This window comes from Tursiops truncatus, chromosome 11 (genome assembly GCF_011762595.2).
Source record: "Tursiops truncatus isolate mTurTru1 chromosome 11, mTurTru1.mat.Y, whole genome shotgun sequence".
In the NCBI taxonomy this organism is placed as follows: domain Eukaryota; kingdom Metazoa; phylum Chordata; class Mammalia; order Artiodactyla; family Delphinidae; genus Tursiops; species Tursiops truncatus.
The window spans coordinates 19965736-19985165 of NC_047044.1; the positions used below are offsets into that span (position 1 = coordinate 19965736).

The 19430-nt window shown below is 41.3% G+C and overlaps 1 protein-coding gene across 10 annotated transcripts in view; it reads right to left on the reverse strand.

Moving 5' to 3' along the window:
* MYBPC1 (myosin binding protein C1) overlaps positions 1 to 19158 on the reverse strand; it is a 96347-nt gene extending 77189 nt beyond the window's left edge. For 4 of the 10 annotated variants that reach the window (XM_073788290.1, XM_073788286.1, XM_073788294.1 and 1 more), the window contains exons 1-2: positions 19008 to 19140; positions 1666 to 1707 (exon numbers count right to left, since the gene is read on the reverse strand). In XM_073788290.1, the coding sequence (XP_073644391.1) occupies positions 1666 to 1707; positions 19008 to 19032 (67 nt within the window). In that variant the 5' untranslated portion in view covers positions 19033 to 19140. Of the gene's footprint in view, positions 1 to 1665; positions 1708 to 19007 lie in introns of all 10 variants that reach the window. The other 6 variants (XM_073788291.1, XM_073788293.1, XM_073788292.1 and 3 more) reach the window with 5 other exon arrangements.
* Positions 19159 to 19430: the final 272 nt, after the last annotated feature.

Sequence of the window (19430 nt, forward strand, 5' to 3'; positions counted from 1 at the left end):
TCAAACTGCCCTCCCGAAAATAATCTCTAAAGCAGAAGAGCGTCATATCCTCTTATAAATTTCCATGCAGAAATACCAGCAACTGAAGCCTTATTCAATTCCTGTTTTCACCCAGGCTGGACTGGTCTATGGTGACCTCCTAGCCCTTGGCTTCACACCACATTGTCAATTCAACTAACCTGCATTAAGTCACATACCGCCTTGTGAGGTTCTTACGGTGGTGTCTGATGTTTCAATATTGTGTTTGTATCTTACTTAATTGTTCTCTGTGCTGTATTTCATTTCCTACTGGGTTGTAAGCAAACTGAATACAGGGAAATATTTCCTACTTAGAATTCCTCGACTACATCTGGTAGAGTACGTTTGCATCTAGCTATCAATAAGTATTTGATAGGTAGCTCTGTATCCTTCTGAAGGGTTAGAGTAGAAGTGTACACATGGTAAATAGCCTGTGAATAATACTTGAATGGATGCCAGTTTCTCATCTTGTTTAGGAGGAAGAGTGACGAGAGAGGGCACTTTGGTGCCTTCGTGGAAAATGCATGTAATTTTGGTTGCCCCCACCCGGGGGGCTGAGCAGACAAATGGTTCTGGAGATTCCACTTGGGCTTGCCATTCTTTTTTTAAATTTTTGGCTGCATTGGGTCTTCATTGCTGCATGCAGGCTTTCTCTAGTTGCGGCGAGCAGGGGCTGCTCTTCGTGGCGGTGCGTGGGCTTCTCATTGCGGTGGCTTCTCTTGTTGTGGAGCACAGGCTCTAGGCATGCAGGCTTCAGCAGGTGCATCACACGGGCTCAGTAGTTGTGGCACATGGACCCTAGAGCACATGGGCTTCAGTATTTGTGGCACGCGGGCTCAGTAGTTGTGGCATGCGGGCTCAGTAGTTGTGGCGCACGGGCTTAGTTGCTCCGCGGCACGTGGGATCTTCCTGGACCAGGGCTCAAACCGGTGTCCCCTGCATTGGCAGGCAGATTCTTAACCACTGCACCACCAGGGAAGTCCTGGGCTTGCCATTCTTCTAATCCTGTTCTCTTCCTTAGGTGTTGGTGGATATAAAAGCAGGCTTTACCTGTCGTGTTGCTGGGCACTACCTCTACCTGCCAAGGAGTTCACTGGAACTCTTTATTGCTTGCTTTTCTGTTGCCCCCTGCTGGACAACAGGGTACAAGGACTGGAGAAGTTGTCGCTGATGTTCAGCCTTGGAGGCCACCAAACCTTCCTGGAAACTCCCCTAGGAGGTGCTTGATGGTGACATAGTTCAAGTAAGGAAACGGCCGCTCATCTTCCAGGACTGAGGTAGGATCACCCCACTCTCACAAGAAAGATGTGGGCTTTGTTTGCCTTTAGTTATGTATGAAAAATCACCGTGAATCCTTCAGCCCCTTGGAGACTCAGCCTCCACAATGCTAAAGCATGGGCGTAACAACAACTTTGGCATAACTTCAAAGGTCTTATAAGTATATGACGTGCCATCCAAGTCAGATTAACATAAGAAAGTTATATAAACACAAGGTATGGTTATTATTACAAACCTATAAGAACTGTGGTCATCCAACTTCTCCATGGGAGTTGGGTTAAAGTTCACAGCCTCAATGGAGGCCAACTCGTGCTGGGATGGATGTTCCGTATTTGCGGCCCAAACATATAAGGCCATGTTTTTACTCACCTTCCCGGGGTGGAGCTGGTGCTGGGGCCAGCACTTCATTTTCTGGAAATGTAAAGAGTAATGGAAGTGTTAGTCTCATTTATCCTGAGAAAAGATATTTTCCACAGCCCCAGGCTCTGTTCATCTCCAGGCAGCCATCTTCTCTGGACTGACGAGAAGAAAAGCATCAACTCAAGACACGCTGCCTTTTGGTGTATGGTGTGAGGTGAGGATCTAAATGTGGTTTGAAGATATGTGGACTTCCAGGAGGGGCAGAGTTTAGTGACGGACAGAGCGCAGGTAAAATGGGCGTGCAGACGTCCTTCCACTTAGTTATCCCCTCCGGCAGCAGGCGGGGCATTTAATACATTGAGCCTGTTTCCCTTCTCTGGAAAAATGGACACAACACCTATCTCATATGCATAGGGTTGCTGTGAGGACGAAATGAGACACAGCGAGTACCAAGCACGTCCCTTAGAGCCTAAGGTGCTCTGTAAATGAGACCCCACTTTCCCCAGAGTGCAAGGACAGTGCAGCATCTCTGACACCATCCTGCCCTCATGAGACATACTTTCTGAATGACGATGAGACCAAAGTCCTCTGGCTTTGCAGCGTTTCCTTTTATTACAAAGCAAATCACTGTTCAGAACCACTATGCTGTTCTGTGAAACAGAATCAACTCCCTTCACAGTCACAGTCATTTCTGGAAGTTTGTATGCCTGGAGCAGATTTTCGCCTACACTTATGCAAAGGTTTCATAGCTCTGGTTTTGAGGTTTTTATCCTAGGCTTTGGATATCCAGGATTATAGAGCAGTCTGGTGGTAAAGTCTGTTAAAGAAACTTTTTTTAAAGAATATACTATGTCCAAGTAGCTAAAGGCATATCCTATGACCAAGGGGCATAGAAGTTCCGCTGCTGAATCCCCATGGATGCCCAGAACAGGGACTTAGTGATGGGTATGTGAGCCAGCTGCTACTACTCCAGGGCAGGAAGAGGCAGTTATTCAAGGTGATCTTTTTTTTTTTTTTTTTTGGTGGTACGCAGACCTCTCACCATTGTGGCCTCTCCCGCCGCGGAGCACAGGCTCTGGACGTGCAGGCTCAGTGGCCATGGCTCACGGGCCCAGCCGCTCCGCGGCATGTGGGATCCTCCCGGACCGGGGCACGAACCCGTGTCCCCTGTATCGGCAGGCAAACTCTCAACCACTGCGCCACCAGGGAAGCCCTGAAGGTGATCTTTTTAAAAATATTTTCTGTTTGATAAGTAAATAACAAAGAAAAGTTTTTGTAGTATAGACACACTGCGGGATCCCAGGAGTTTTATCTTTGTCCAGATCTAGGATTTTCCACATTTTTTCCACAAGTGGCTCTTTCCAAGCAAAGAGGACAATACCTCACAACAAGTAGTTTGGCCTGAGAGTGGTCACTGTGCAGGCCAAGTGCCCCGCTTTAGTCTAGGCAGGCTGGGAGGAGACAGAAGCAGGAGTAGCCTGCACTGCAGCAGCAATCAGGGGAGGAGTGATGCAGGGCTGCCAGGAAACGGCAATGTCTTCTTTCATCACTAAATTTTTGTGCTGGGTACAAATTCCAATTTATTGTTTAAAAATACATGATCACCGTATTTTCACTCAGATGATCATAAACAAGTATTTACGATTTACTAATGGGGGGGGGGAATCTAACCAAAGGAGAAAAGATGTATCACCTAACAGACAGGCAGAAGATAATGTGGTCAATGTGATGTGGTTTGAAGATACGGTGATAGCACGAGTGTCCCGGACATGGCACACCAGAAACACTTTCGTTTCTTTGCCACGTCATGAAAGGATCTTTCCTGCCAGTGTCAACCAGGAGACGAAACCCTCTGTCAAAGCATTTTATTTTCAGAGATTTGAGTGCAGCAATGGAAATCTCATACTGAGCTCTTGGCTTTGGGTGAGCTGGGGCTACACACAGGTATCAGAACACCGAGAGCAAGGAGCCTATTTCTTTGACACTCTATCTTTTGGACTTGGCCATTGTCATCCAATGTCCATGGACATCTTCCTGGTTCCCTTTAAGACAAGTTTCTCTGCCTTCCAGTCTCTTTTCCCACAGCTGCAGGTTTACTTATGCCACCACTGTGTTTCATCCTGTTATTCTACCCAAGAGAGTCCCTGTTACCTACTAGGTTAGGTCCACACTCTCCAGGTTAAGGGTCAAAGCCATTGTTGACAGGCACCTCCTGCCTCTCCCTCTTCTTAGTGACCCCAGTGGCTCCTGTTCTAGCGTTGGTTTCTCTGTTCACCTTCTGACCTTCCTGCCACTGAGAAGAGTGGTGATCTTCTCCCCAACAGACCTTCTGTTTTTCCTCTACATGTGATTGTGTCAGACAGATCTAGGTTCAAATCCTGACACTACGCCTTACGAGTTGTGTAACTGGGAACAACTCCTCAATCTCTGTCAATCTTGGTGTCCTCATCTGTGAAATAAGGATAACAAGATAAATGACCTCTTAGGGTGCTAATCCTATGTAAAATGCATAGCACAGTTCCTGGCGTGTAGGATAGAGCTCTATAATTTACAGCAATAACTATTACCATTATGAGTCTTTGGCAATCTTGGTCTGTCTTTTTGACATTTCTCTTAAGACTCTCAGAGCTGATTATTCCATTCTGTTCCCGTCCTTTATCCTGGAGGCATTCTGGGCCACCTCATGATACACTATTTATTTCCTAATTATTTTAAAAGTATTTTCCAGTTGTCTCCATATATTTGTGTTTCTCGTCCCTCCCAACTAAACAAAAACACAGATCTTTCATTCCTTTCCTGTCTCCCTGGTACTTCCTCTCACTGCTGAAACCATATTAAATGCAAAATGAATTGATAGAAAAGAATTACGAAGGGTTTCTTTGGTGTCTGTGTGTGAGCTATCAAATTGGCTATTCTTCCCCAGCATCTTTGGAAACAAAGGCTCATTTTGTAAGGGAAGCTGAGGTTGCTTAAAATCCTGTTTGGGGAAAAAAAGGCCACGGGTGAATTCTAATCAAATGAAGAAAAGAGAACCTTGCTGGACACTGAAACTGTAAAAGTGCCCTGAATGTGAATTCTTCATTTCCATGGTGTCTATAGCCCTAGTGTTCTGTGTAACAAATCGGACCAAAATGAGAAGTTAAAGGGCTTAGTTCCACTTCCAGCAAATCCGCAGAACATCCATCGTTAACAGCCAACTGTATCAGACAGTCAGAACTACAGAAACACGATAGGGTATTAATGCTGCTACACTTTCAGGAGAGCTGCGACAAATACAAGTAGGCAAACGCCTGCCTGCCTGGTGAAGAGGCAGAGCCACAACTTCTCCTGCTTAAAATCATAGAATCCCCATTATTTGACAGTCAGTGAAGGAATAAATAAATAACAACCGTGTATGGGCACCCACTGCACGCACGACCTAGTGTGTATTAGTTCTTACAATCCTTACGACGCTATGCAGTCAGTACTATCACTATCCCCACTTTGCAGATGGGAACTGAGGCCCTGTGGGGTCCCACCGCCCATGAAGGGTGGAACCAGGTCGCTTAGAGTCAGCACCTGGCCTCTGCAGGTTGGGGCTGCATTTTCCTTCTCAGCTGCTCACCCTTGTGGAGGCAGAAGTGGGCTGATGGGCTTTTCAGAGATTTTCCTGCATTTTTCCCTGCTGAATCGATCGGTCTGATTGTCATGGCCACAGAGTCTCATTTGGATGTTGCCCTATGGAATGGGGAGTGGAATATGCCTCAATTTCCTCATCTGTGTAATAGAAATAATAGCAAAGCCTATCTCAAGGTTTGCTGGCAGGAATGAAGGAGTTCCTGCAGGGGCAGGGAATGTGGTAAACGTCATATGTGCTTTCTCTCTCTTTTCATGGTTCTTATCATTATGATCATGATTTTACTGTGACATAACCTGGGAGAATGACACTCAGGTCTTTCCTCACATGCTACCCGCTGGGATTTGCCTTATTGCTAGGTCTGTGGGCTGCATCATGTTAGAACATGTTTGGAATTGGGGTCGGGGCTGAGGAAGCATCTGGGAAATGAACAGAGGAGGGAGGCCCCTCACTCTCCTACTGTAAAATGGTAATAATTATTATTTTGATGAGTTCTACATGCATTATAGAGTTTGGGCAATATAAATACATTGATCAATCAATCAGTCCTGGTGGGACAGAAAGGATAAGAAGATGAACTCTCAATAGACTTCAAGGCAGTTGAGCCAAAGAATTCCAGCTGTTCTAAATCTGGAGAGACGGGGGACCAGGTGTGGTGAAGGCCAAGCAGCACATGACTTAGACTGAAAATGAACCACTGTGGGTAAGTCTCAGGGCCTTGAGCTATTCCCCACTTTTGCCTTAAAATAACTGTTTATGCATCTCTCTCACTCATGTTTGTCTCTGACAGGCTCTGTCATGCCCAGCTTTGCCCACGCCTCTAAGAATCATCTGCATGTTCCCCAAATCCATGAGCTGCCTCTATAACAATAATTCATTCACAACAATTTCCAGTGTGCCCCACTGAATAGGGACCAGAATTCATCGAGTCTCATTATGAATTTAACAAGGGTGGGGTTTATAAAGTTGGCTAAGATGAGATGCTTGTGTTTAAGAATCTCACAGGTAGGGACTTCCCTGGTGGTCCAGTGGCTAAGGTTCCGGGCTCCCAAGGAAGAGGGCTGGGGTTCCATCCCTGGTCAGGGAGCTGGATCTCACATGCCGCAACTAAGAGTCCACACGCGACACCAAAGATCCTGCATGCCACAACTAAGACCCGGTGCGGCCAAATAAATAAATATTAAAAAAAAATAAAAAAGACTCTCAGGTAAATTAACTGCCTTTTTCTATCAGTTTAGTTACCAAGCCAGGTGGTTTTCTCTCTCAAAACATTCGAGACTCAGCACCTCCACAGCCCCTCTTGTGCTTCTGAAACTGCTATGGGGAGACGAATCATCTAGGGATTTGGTCCAGTGCAGGTTCCGACTCTGGGGGTCTGCGGCGGGCTTCCAGATTCTGCATTTTTAACAGGCTCCCTGGTGATGCTGATGCTGCGGGTCCACGACCCACACTTTGAATAAGAATGCTCAGACTGAGCCTTCCATGTCATCAAATCCTCTCCCATTCCAAATATGACACCGTTCACAGTACTTGGGAACTTCTCTTCTCTCTTTGATCACAAGCTTCTTGAGGACAAGGCCTGTCTCCTCCTCCTTTTCAAATTCTGCACAGCAGGTGCTCTGTAAATATAGTTGACTGGCAGGCCGTTCCTACCCGCACGAAAGCCCCTTCTGCCCGCTGCCAAGAAATCAAGAACCGTCCCCTGGCACTCCGAGGGCAGCTTTTTTCGTCTGCCTTCCCCACAGGGAATACTATGTCTCCCATTCGTGACCCTCCTGCTGGCTGACCGCTCCCAGGCACTCACCCAACTCCATCATTTAGATTTCTTCTTATTGTCAGCACACCTTGCATTTGGGGAGAGCAATTAAGACTAGAGTTTTTGGCCCTCAAAACACCACTTGCCTTTCTAAGCATTCTCCTTTTTCAAAATCTGGGCTTCATGTCTTAGCAAAAACCCTCAGCCAACCATGCCAACTCCACTGTTAACTAGTTTTGCCATGTTGTAAGTGTCAAAAAGCACAAGGCCTTGGGAAGCTCTCTAAAGCTTCAGATTCTGAGCTAACAGGTATCTCTTGAGGTGCAGTCCTGCTATACTCCTGCTTATTCAAAAACCAAAGGGCTGGGCTGCCCTGGTGGCGCAGTGGTTGAGAGTCCACCTGCCGATGCAGGGGACACGGGTTCGTGCCCCGGTCCGGGAAGATCCCACATGCCGCGGAGCGGCTAGGTCCGTGATCCATGGCCGCTGAGCCTGTGCGTCCAGAGCCTGTGCTCAGCAACGGGAGAGGCCACAGCAGTGAGAGGCCCGCGTACCGCAAAAAAAAAAACCCAAAAAACAAAGGGCAAATTCCATGGGACTTTTCTGCCAGGTGAATAAAGTCAGCTTCTTGTCCCCCTCATCCGTCCTCACCCATTGTCACTGTTGGAAAACAAACAGGATGGACTCAAGAAGCAGGGTTATATAAGTTGTTGTTTTTAAACTTTTTATGGATGATAATAATAAAAAAAGAAACCAGGATACTTTGAAAAATTAAGCCCAAGGAAATATTTTCATGGACAACATAAAAATTAACCAGAGTCTTAATCAGCAACTAAAGCTAACTCCTTCCTACTTCAGCAAGGGCGGCTGTGCTTTGATCCTTTCTAATTCGCAGATATAGACTTTCTTTCCCTCTGCGATGCTGACATGCTTTCAAAGGGCTTGATCTATTTATGGTGGATTTTTCCTATGACCACCTACTGTAAAAAGCACAGGTATGCCACCAATGGCAGGCCTGCACAGTGAGTGCCAGGGCATTCTAACTGACGGGCACTGGTGGCCGCTATTAAATAGACAGCCCATAAGTGGACTTCGTGCTTTGCTGAAAGACCAGGAACCCGGTCACTCCATAAATGGTTGGCTCCCTCCAATGCAGTCCACTTCTATTTTCCATAATCAAGTGTTCCATGATCAGTAAATTAAAGGGGAAAATTTTAATTTTTTAATTTTATTGTTTTTTATAATTAACAATTTTTTAAATTAATTAATTAATTTTTGGCTGCATTGGGTCTTCGTTGCTGCATGCGGGCTTTCTCTAGTTGCAGCGAGTGGGAGCTACTCTTCCCTGCAGTGCGCGGGCTTCTCATTGTGGTGGCTTCTCTTGTTGTGGGCTCTAGGTGCGCGGGCTTCAATAGTTGTGGCACGTGGGCTCAGTAGTTGTGGCTCACGGGCTCTAGAGCACAGGCTCAGTAGTTGTGGCGCACGGGCTTAGATGCTCCACGGCATGTGGGATCTTCCTGGACCAGGGCTGGAAGCTGTGTTCCCTGCATTGGCAGGTGGATTCTTAACCACTGCACCACAAGGGAAGTCCCAAAGGGAAAAAAAATTTTAATTTTAGGAGGCATTAACCTGCCTCTCCCTCTGTGTCTGTACACTGAAATGATATGATTAACCCAGCTCTCTCCTTCGCATGGGCTCACTTACTCAAATAATATGTTGTTTGACTTAAAATTATTTTATGGGCCCTCATGTGCAATTCAGTTTAGCCATTAAATAGCATGGAGAGCATAATTACATCATATGAATATGTTATATAGGCACAGAAAAGATAAGAACATAATAACAGTTGTTATTATTGAGTGGTAGGATTATACGTCTTTGTGTATATGTGTGTGTGTGGCTTTCTTTTTGTCACTTTTTTTGGGATAAAACAAATACTATAACTATCCTTTGGTAATCTGGGATACAGGAGAAAATTATATGTTATTACTAATTATTATTTCTTATTCTCAAGTTCTTGGTTTGAAATAAAACATGTGAACGCTTTATGTATTGTGAAATCATGGTGAATAAGGTTTTACCTGGCCAACGCTTGTTTTGTTACTTTTGGTAATATAGCAAGTTATTTTCCCTTTTAGATTAAATATGCAATAAACACTGTCGGGTGTATCCCCTGTTGATAGTGAGGTCTGGCACTGTGTACATGTCACAGCCTATCTCTCATATGCCTAGATAACAGCACAATGGAAACTGCTTTAATGTAAAATACTGTCTGCATGGGGACATTCATCACATTTACAGAAGTTTTGATTATATGAATCATAAGTTTCACCAAAAAAATTAGCAAACACAAATGGCAGCATATTTATACTGGCCATATTGTTTATGCATCAGAGGTAAAGATTTTTGGACATAAATTAATGTGTCATTTAATGTTTTCACAGTTATATCCTTATTTTGTTCTATTCATGACAGCCTACAGGTCTGGAGGACAGTTTACACCTTGGGATTTAAGGGGGAATTATACACAGAGATTCTCAAAGTATGGTCTGGGATCCCCAAGAACCCCTGAGGCCCTTTTGAGGAGTCCATGAGGTCAAAACTATTTTCATAATAATGCTAAGACATTATATGCCTTTTTCACTCACATTCTCTCACAAACAGGCCATGGAGTTTTCCAGAGGATATATCATGTGTGATGACACCAACACTCTGACAGCGAATAGAACATGTGTTTTGTACTCTTAAGTTTTAAAAGTTTATCAATTTTAATTTCAAATGCAGTAAATATTGAAGGATAGAATGCACAGAAACGAATGCTTTTTAGTTTCCTCAGTAATTACTGAATGCCAATGGATCTGAGACCAAAAATTTGAGAATCATTGAGAATTTATGGTACATCTTCTTAAAAAATTATTTTGTGTGTGCACACTTAAAAAAAAAAACAACTCATGTCATATGCGTCATTTAGGAAAAATCTGTAGCCTTGCTTAATAAAATGAACGAAGCAATCAAAATAAAAGCCATAAACTGATTTGGAGGGCAGTAACTTATTTTCCGATGTGCATAATAATAGGAACAAAAGGGTAATATTGTCTAGTACCACGTCCCCTATTTAGAATTCAGCTATCTAGCAACCTCATTTATCCACATAACAGCTGCTGACCAGCAAATTACAAGGGCTTCTGAAGAGCAAAAAGAGTTGTCTCAAGCTCCTCCTACTTGGTACACTAAGAGCTCACATGCTTTACTCCCAAGAGAAGACCCTCCCCCGCAACCCCAGGTCCCCAGCCCCATAACTGGAACTATGGTGAGGTGAGCCAGGTGCCCAGGGAGCAACACTTAAGGAGGCACTGACACTCAGGTGCGGACCTTGCATTTGCACGATGCTGAGAATTAGTGCCTCCTTAAATACAGTACTCTGTAGGGCAGCCCTACTCAGCCAGATTATTGACCTGGCTGGGATCCAAAGCAAACAACAGAGGGAAGAGAAGGGGGAAGCTTCACATATGACTGGTAAGAGTAATTAAAGAAGACAGCAGCCTCCTGGCAAGGGATGAAACAGGAAAGCTGTCAAAAGTTGGACACAAATTCAAAATACAAATCACTGTGGGCCCATTAACAAAAAGGCAGATAATCTGAGCTCTCGGGATATCATGTGGTAAGATAACAGATATCTATAATTGATGACAAAGTTAAATTATATCCACTGTACTTTGTTTTTCAAAATAAGAAGTAATATATTACATTTTAGGCATGTTGATAACCAAATTGGTTGAAATAATAAGGTTCAAGAACAAAATGAACTATTAGCTATCCGTCGAATCCAGCTATTCAGAATTTGATTCAATCAATTTAATCCGTATTTATTTACCGTGCCCAAATATCACCAAAGATTATATTCTAAGGTTCTGAATAAGTGGAGTCTGATTGTGCATCAAGTATGTAAAGTTTCAGTGACTCATTATTTAGCTTGATGGAAATTCCCTGAATCCACAGGGTTTTTTCCCTTCCCTAGTCAATTTGTTCTTCCATCGTTCTTTTTTTTTCTTTTTTTTTTTGTGGTACGCGGGCCTCTCACTGTTGTGGCCTCTCCCCTTGCAGAGCACAGGCTCCGGACGCGCAGGCTCAGCGGCCATGGCTCACGGGCCCAGCCGCTCCGCGGCATGTGGGATCTTCCGGGACCGGGGCACGAACCCGTGTCCCCTGCATCGGCAGGCGGACTCTCAACCACCGCGCCACCAGGGAAGCCCCATCGTTCTAATTATACATGTTTTTAACTTAAGATGTCATTCCACACAGGAGGATTAAAATCTGGTTATTATTACACAGCAACAAATAGCTTCTCACTCTTAACATGGAGCTGGATGAAAATGAGATCTTTTGCTAAGGTCTGATGACTAGTCGGTTTATCATTATTCTTGCCATGTTTTAAAGTAAGAATCAAATGAGGGTTGCGAGTGACACAGATGTGAACAATAGTGTAGAAGCAGCTTTACTCAAATTGAAGCTTAAAAATTTAGCACAGGTCAAAAGGAAATTATTGCAAAAGGGATTCGAATCGTTAACGATTCCTCCCTTTAGTCCCTTTGTATGCCTTTCCTGGGGGTCTGCTCCTGAGTGGGCCATTCCTACAATCATACCACTCTTCTGCGGTTATAGGCTTATCAGAATAAATCCCTTACAAGCCTTGCCCCAAGCCATTGCTAGGCCTCACATTGGGTGACTTTTTAAAAATAGAGGAAGGACAGGCCTGATGCCAGGTGGGGTCATAAAAATAAAATTCCACAGCAGTAAATACAGCCACTCCATCAATCACCCACCGTATCCATATGTGGTCATGCAGAGTTCTTTATGTGGTTAACTCAGAAATGTTCAGGCCAGAGGAAGACCCCCACCTGCCAACAGCACCCCGGGTGGGAAGAAAAATCTTAATGTCCCCAACACCCAAGCCTTATAACCTTTGGTGGAGGATACAGTTACATGTTCAACCGTGCTGGGTGACTCCTTCATCTAAGTGGGAAAGGCCATGCTCCCACAACGGTTACCACCATCTGGGTAACAACTGGGGACCCCCAGCTGGACATAACACATTTCAGTGGGAACACAACAGAGGCTCTGAAGTGTAGGCCTCTAATTTGATCTGAGCCTCCATGGGTGAAAGCGAAGATATTTCACCACAAGTTTAAAAAAAATGAAATACTCGTCATGGTGGCAATGATGGTTATGAGAATAACCACAGCTGTCTGGGACTGTATGATAAATATTAACAGCAGGTAAGGAGGTGAACAGTGGTTGCTACATACCTTACAGTGACTGATAAGAGGGTGGAAATGCCCTCAAACTTTATATTAAATGTGAGACATTTAACGCCTTATGCCCGACAAGATTTCTGAGTTTGCTGCATTAAAAGGAAAAGACTTGAGTTCTAATTACATGTTAGGATTTATTCTGAGCTTTTTACCAGATTTATCTCATTTAATTCTTATTAAAAAAAAGAGTTAGGTACTATTACTATTCACATCTAACAGCTGAAGAATCTGAGGCATATGAAGTATAACTAACTCAATACATGTGCAGCTGGAATTTGAACAGTCTAGAACGTTCTGTGAATAGTATACTTTGTTTATATCACTATGTTTAATGATGACTATTACTCAATATACGTGAGGAAACCCCCAAAATACATACTCTATGCAGAACAAGTCTAAAGACATGTAACTAAAAAAAATGAGAAATTAAATTGTAGAATTGTGTAATTAGGTGATTCTTAGTTATAAGCAGAACACTCTGCTCCAAAACATAAAATTCTATAGAAGGAAGAAGGTATTACCTGCTACAAGCAAAGAATTCCTGAGGAACTTAGAAAGAGATTTGATGTAATTTAGAGGAAGAACTGGATGATTTTGGAGAAAAAGAAAAATTTGAGCCCTAAGTTCTTGTAACTATCTAAAGTACAATTCAAAAAACGAAAACAAAATTATAAAATCTAACATCTGACATATTAATAAACATAATTTTAGGTATTGTACTGATGTGCCAAACTGGCCCATAAAAAGATTCCTAGGGAGCATAAAAAGGCAAAAGTCTTATCAAAGTGGATTTCAGACTTGAAAGTCATAATGAAAGTCAGATTATGGTTAACTTCTTGGGAACTCATTTTAGAGAGAAAAATAGGCATGGGATTAAATGATCCTTGTCTTTTTCTTTGCCAAATCAACCACTTCATGACCCGATCTGATGGAATCTAAAACTTTACTCTGGAAATGCAAGTAAAAGTGTAAAAATAATCTGCCCCTTGCATGGGAACATCCTGAAATTTGGCTTGCTGTCTATCTGTGTGGCTGTCCAAAACAAATATACTCTTTGTTAATTATAACTGGGCCTATCCATGAAGAAGAGATCTGGGTGCAACAGTATCATCACTTTGATGTTTGGGGGCTGTTTTTGTAAAAAGCTGTGGGGACAGATGCCCTGTTCTCTCCAGTTACAAGACAATTTGCATGCACGTAGGAAATTAAGTGATAAAGCCTTTTCTTCTTTTTCACGGTTTCATTTTCCTTAATCACTAGGCTTTCAAATTTTAGAAAACTGCTCTTGAATAAGCAATAGCTACTTCATGATTAACCTAACTCAAAACACTGTATTTCAGTAACTACCTTTCTGTGTATTTATTGGGCTTCCCCAGGGTGCAATATTCCGAACAAACTAAGGACTCCAGAAAAGACATCTGTTCCCATCAAGAACTGAAATGGGAAAAAAAAAAAGAAAAAGGAAAGGAAAAGACATGGCCGTATCTATGCAGGTACACACATGAAACTAATAGTTTTCTGCTTATTTTTGATTGCTAGAGCTTTCATCCTGTTCTTTATTATCTAACACACACAAGTATGTCTAGAGATGAGGTCTAGAATTACCACAGTCATGGACTGCCAAGAGTATTTTGTGTCTCTTAATATAGGTTCATAAACTAATTAAGGAGGAGTGCAGATAAAAATAGTAATTATTAACAACAATAAAAATTCTTCTGTTTGACCATAAAGAGTTGAAAAATAAATTTTAAATCAAACAATCATAAGAAATGTAAGCAAAAACAACAAAACTGCTTTCTAGGGCTGTAAAAACAACAGCACTATTTCCTTTTGTGACAGCCTCTTCTCACAACTCTCTCTCTAAAAAAAAAAAAAAAGCATATACGGGTTTACAAAAAAGATTCAAAAACATTGTTTCGTATTCGCTCAAGCTTTTTAAAAGATGGTTTATTTATTTATTTTTGTGTCCAAGCACTTCTTTAAAGCAACTTCAGCTTGGGCAGTTTAACATTCATGTCAAATTAAGGGTTACTTTGAAATTGCTATAAATAAGGAAACTGAATTGTGTGTCCAGGAGGAACCTAAAATACAATGTTTCAAGGCCATATCTTGGGCCAAAATAAAGTGAGGCATTGAGAGAACAAAGGATTATACGTTTTTCTCTTTTTCCTTTCTCTTGGGTCTCTCAGACCAGCCAGAGAGCCTAACCTTGACCTTTGTTCATTTCAGGAACTCCCTTACCCCTGCTCTTTGCAAGGTCTGGGGGAGACTGCTTCAGACTTACTGGATAAGAAGCAAGGATACGACCTGTCTTTTCAAAGTTTTTTTTTAAGCGATATATTTAGGGCGCTTGAGAGGAAAGAATTGGCCAGTCCTTTATTTATCTTCCTAACAGGTGCAGCCGGACAGTCATAAAAGCAGGCTACTGAAAAAGAATGATTTTGCCAAGTAGTAAGCGCCTCTAGTGTGTTCCTCCTTACAGCAGATAGCTCAAACCTACACTGTGCCTTTCCAGTACAGCCTGGCAAAGATTTTTCAGGGGGAAAAACATTGGCATTCATTCGTGCAACTTCTTTATTCTTCATCCAAATCTTCAATGTGGCCTAAATGAACCATTTGAAGTTTGGAGGAAAATAGCTGCCCTCGATCAAATACCTCCTCCCTCTTCTCCCTTTCTTTTGCTTACTTCCAACAAATGTACTTTTCCCCAATTTGAGGGAAAGGTAATAGCCTATATGTAAGATGACTTCTCCAAAGACACATTTATTTTGGTGTTTGAAATAGATGCAGGTGGAAACTAAAGGTCAAGGAGTAAATATGAGAGGAAGGTTTCCCATCATCAGGCCTCCTTTTCTGATGATGACTAAGCCTTGAGTGATGCTGGGAAATAGGTAAGAGGTGATGAACGCTGCTCTGCATTCAGATAGGTTTGGGGCTTAGCAGGACATTAAACTGTAATGAAATCTCTAGGGACCAAGAGAAAGACATAGCAAAGGAAAAACTCCTGTGGACTGAGAACATTATCCTCCATGCCCATGTTCCCACCTAATCCTACTGAAATAGGCCAAGGTAGAATAGATAGCTAGATATTTCATGCTGATATAGCAAAAGAATCTGTAACAACAATGCCGTACTTTGATTCCTGCAGTTATCAGAATGACCCTTTAAAATGACGTTCATCAATGGAGCTATGTCTTGCCATATGACTGAGTTTTCAAGAAGAAACCTTACATGGAAGATAGGAAAGTTACAGTGACTCTCCCAAGGTGTTTTGAATGACACACAAGCACCAAGGAGGAACTCTTGCCTTTTTCCTACAAGTTAAGTACATAAAATATAATAGGCCTGATATACCACATAACAAAAAGTAAAATTCATGTTAACGCCCGAACTTGGTGTTTTAGAAAAGAATTTTTCTAGGTTCTATAGAATCTGATAGTTAACAATTGTCTAAGTAGATTAAAGAACCAGGCTTTATGGTTTTAATCATCACATACTACAGAGATAAAATTCTGAAGAAATGATTTATAGGCAAAAATAACATTAATAGTATTTTTAAACTATTAGAGATTCAAACAAAGAAGAAAGGCTATTGCAAATTTCTAATTTCATAAAATTACTCGTCTAATTTCTAGTTTGATAAAATAACTCTTTGACAGGAAAAGAGAAAATTCTAGTGAAAGTTGATTCGTTTACTCAGTAGGACCCAGGTGCAATTAACTGTAAGGGTTTTTAGACATAGACCACGTTGTATACATCTCTGAAATCCCAGCGACTAGTTCATAGTAAATGCTCAATTAATAGATGGTATGTAAATGAGACATCCTGGGAGATTCCCACAAGTCTGAAACTTCCTACCACATCTTCTCTTGCTATTTGATTAGAACAATTTAATTTTACTGGGTCTCAGGTTCTGCATCAATCTAAAGTGTAAGACAGACCTTAACTTTGGAACTGACAGTACCAAGAGTATAGTTCTCCAGTGAACAGATGTACAAATGATAAAGGTGCAGAGGAGGACAATGGGAAGTGGTTACTCCTTAAAAATAGTGCTTTCTTTCTCAGAAAGGGCTTACAGAGCCATCCAGAATATTTTGAAGGGTCTAAGTAAGGACCGTTGACCAATTACTTCCATTAGAGTTCCTCCTTGAGGTCTAAAGGTACACCTGTCCTTCCCTCTTCTCCTTAGAAGGACCAGCTCTCCCAGGACCCAACATGAATCTCCTAGAATTAGATCCCTGCAGGTTGGGAGGCAGTTGAGAGAGACATCTTTTGCACCTTCAGATGCTGAAAACTCAATCTCTTTTTAAGAGTTGTCAGGTGCTGCTGGATCCTAGGAGGCCCAAACCAGCTCATGTGTCTTATCAAGATTTATAGCAAGTGCTCAATCCCTTCCTGAGCATGGTTCTCCCAGCTAAGGAAGAGATGTAAGAAGACCCGTAGGGGCTGGAGAAACCTGGTTGGGAGAATGTTTCTGCAGATAGTTTGAAATGACTCTGAAGAATTGGTTTGGTGGCATGTTTTATTCTTGAGGCTGTCTTTCAGAGGGATGCTCATATGTAACAAAACCAACTCCAGTAAAAGTGAAATCAGTTAGGAGGAGGTACAAGGACCAGAATAGTTCCTGAACTGCCATACTCCTTACTCTTCTGATGTAAACAATAAAAATGCAATGATTTCACTAAGAAAACTCTTCAAGGTGTAGATGTTTTAAAAATCAGTTCTGCCGGTAAGGAAACAAAAAAATCCCTGTACTTCCTCCAAGGATTTTAAATTTTAAAAACAACCTCTTTTTTGTCCCCACTCCCCACCATCCAAATTTAAACTAACCAAAGAATCAGTATAAAATTACTGTGCTGGGTGAGGGGAAGTCCTACACAGAATATCAACAGTGCTTTTATAGCAAAAGATTATGGGCACTTTGGTAGGTATGTTGATCTATAACCAAAATATATACGTGGTTTTTCGGGGGGAGCTGAAGTTGAAGATGTATTTTCCTCTTTGTCACTCTAAAATCTCATTGTCTTTAAAAGTAGAATGGATCAGATTTTGTCAGACAAAAAGTAAAACTTTATCATATCTGCAATCCAAATAATTTAATTAGCTTTATAGGCTCTACAGCTTATCATCTTATTCATTAGTTTCTCAGTTTTTTTTATCACTTTCCAATGGGCTTTAAAATAACACATGCAAATTGATTTACTAAATGCAGGATAATTAAAACAATATTCTGTCCTCAGTCAGGAAACACAGAATGCATTTCACCCAAATAAGCCTTGAAGAGGCTAGTCAAGTGACAGATCAAATGAAAAGGACATTTAATACACATGTAAATCATTTACATGACAAATAAGACACTTTAGCAGGAGTTGGACTCACTGCCTGAGAGTCAGGATTAAGTTCCCATATTCATGCATGCATTTGGTGTGGTTATTTTGGGTGGAAGACTTCATCCATCAATGCCCTCCGCCACAAAGTAAAGCCAACCTGTAAACTGATCACCACAGCCTGTCAACACTGGTTACTTAATTACATAAAGAAATATATTTCAAAGACTTTTGATAATTTGGTTAGTATTTCAACTTTGGATTCAAGTCTAGCATCCTTTTCAGGATTCTTTGAAGTAATGGTTAAAAGGAGTTTTTAGAATTAAAAAATGGAAAAAACTAAATACCATTTTTATGCTCCCTGGCTCCCTGCTAACGTTTGTTTGTTTGTTGCTTTTATTTACAGACGTGAAAAATAAAGATTTACTAAGCACTAATGAAGACTAATATGAATGAGAAAATATTTTTAAAAGATGTCTCCAAAAACTAAACTCAATATACTTGTGCTGTTAATTTGTGCTTTTCATTAGTTATTTTAGTAATTTCTAATTCCAGCTTATTTATGTAATTAATTAGTACTTTTTAGATATTGATTTTTTATGTATAGGAGAAACTTTATTGGAGGAAACATTTCTTCTAACGAAGACTATTTTCAGCTTAATTATTTTTAAAAGTCTACATATTGTGAAATTATCTTCAATAAAGGTCATAAAGAACACAGTCTATCAGTGATATTCAAAGATATCACTGGTGTTAGATTTTCTTTCCATGCAAGAACGTAAGAATGTCATAACTAATAAAGCTCCAAAATGATAAAAGCAAAAAATACATGCATCTGCATATTTTTAGTGTCTTTCCAGGAGAAAAATACAGCAAATCTGAAAATATTGTTACAAATTCTTTTTTGAAACCTTGATCAAATTTATTAACTATTTAAGAAAGCATTCCAAGCCCCTCCCGCCCCCCACAAACTGCAAATACATGGTGAAAAATTTGTGATTGAACCTAAGAAAATACACTTGAAAATGAAATCTGCTCATCATGACCAATTAACACCCTTACATTAAACTTTAAAGATTCTTTGAAAAATATGATAGAATTATAATTTGTCATTTTAGTTAATATTCTTCATAAACAATAATTATCAGATATTTTTCAATTGGTTATACTCTCCCTTTATTTTCCCTCTGGTCTGTTTACTCTAAAGGATCTTTTCCTTAAATCATAGTGATTCTATTATTTTACAGTCTATTTAAGAAATTGGATATTTGTTTGAAAATACCAAAAAGAAACATGCTTTCTTAAAAAGTACAAGAAAAAGATCTATGGTTGAATCTTACCCTCTTTCTTAGTGGGTTCCGGCATGGCCACAATAAAATGTTATTCTCCAATGAGTTTGCTCCCTTCCAGTACTAGCTGACAGAAACCCCACGAGCAGTAGAGAGATGGTACAGGTCAGTGTGACAAGCAGCTGGGTAGAAGTCTGGCCCTTTTATATTCCCTGTGAATATCAATCATGTTGGCACCACCCCTTCTTCAGCACAAGGATGCTGGAACTTGACAGCTATGAGGACCTTTCTCACATCTGTTGTCTGTATTCTGCTCTCTCGCCTACTGGAAGGAATCTTCTGTCCATCTCATGTGGCTATGAGAACACCTCTAACTTTCTAAATTCAGCTGCAGCCTTGTGCTCCTTCTTGCTTTTCACTTTCTGTCTGACAGAGACATGTGCCAACTCAGAAATGCAAAAAGTTTGCCTGATA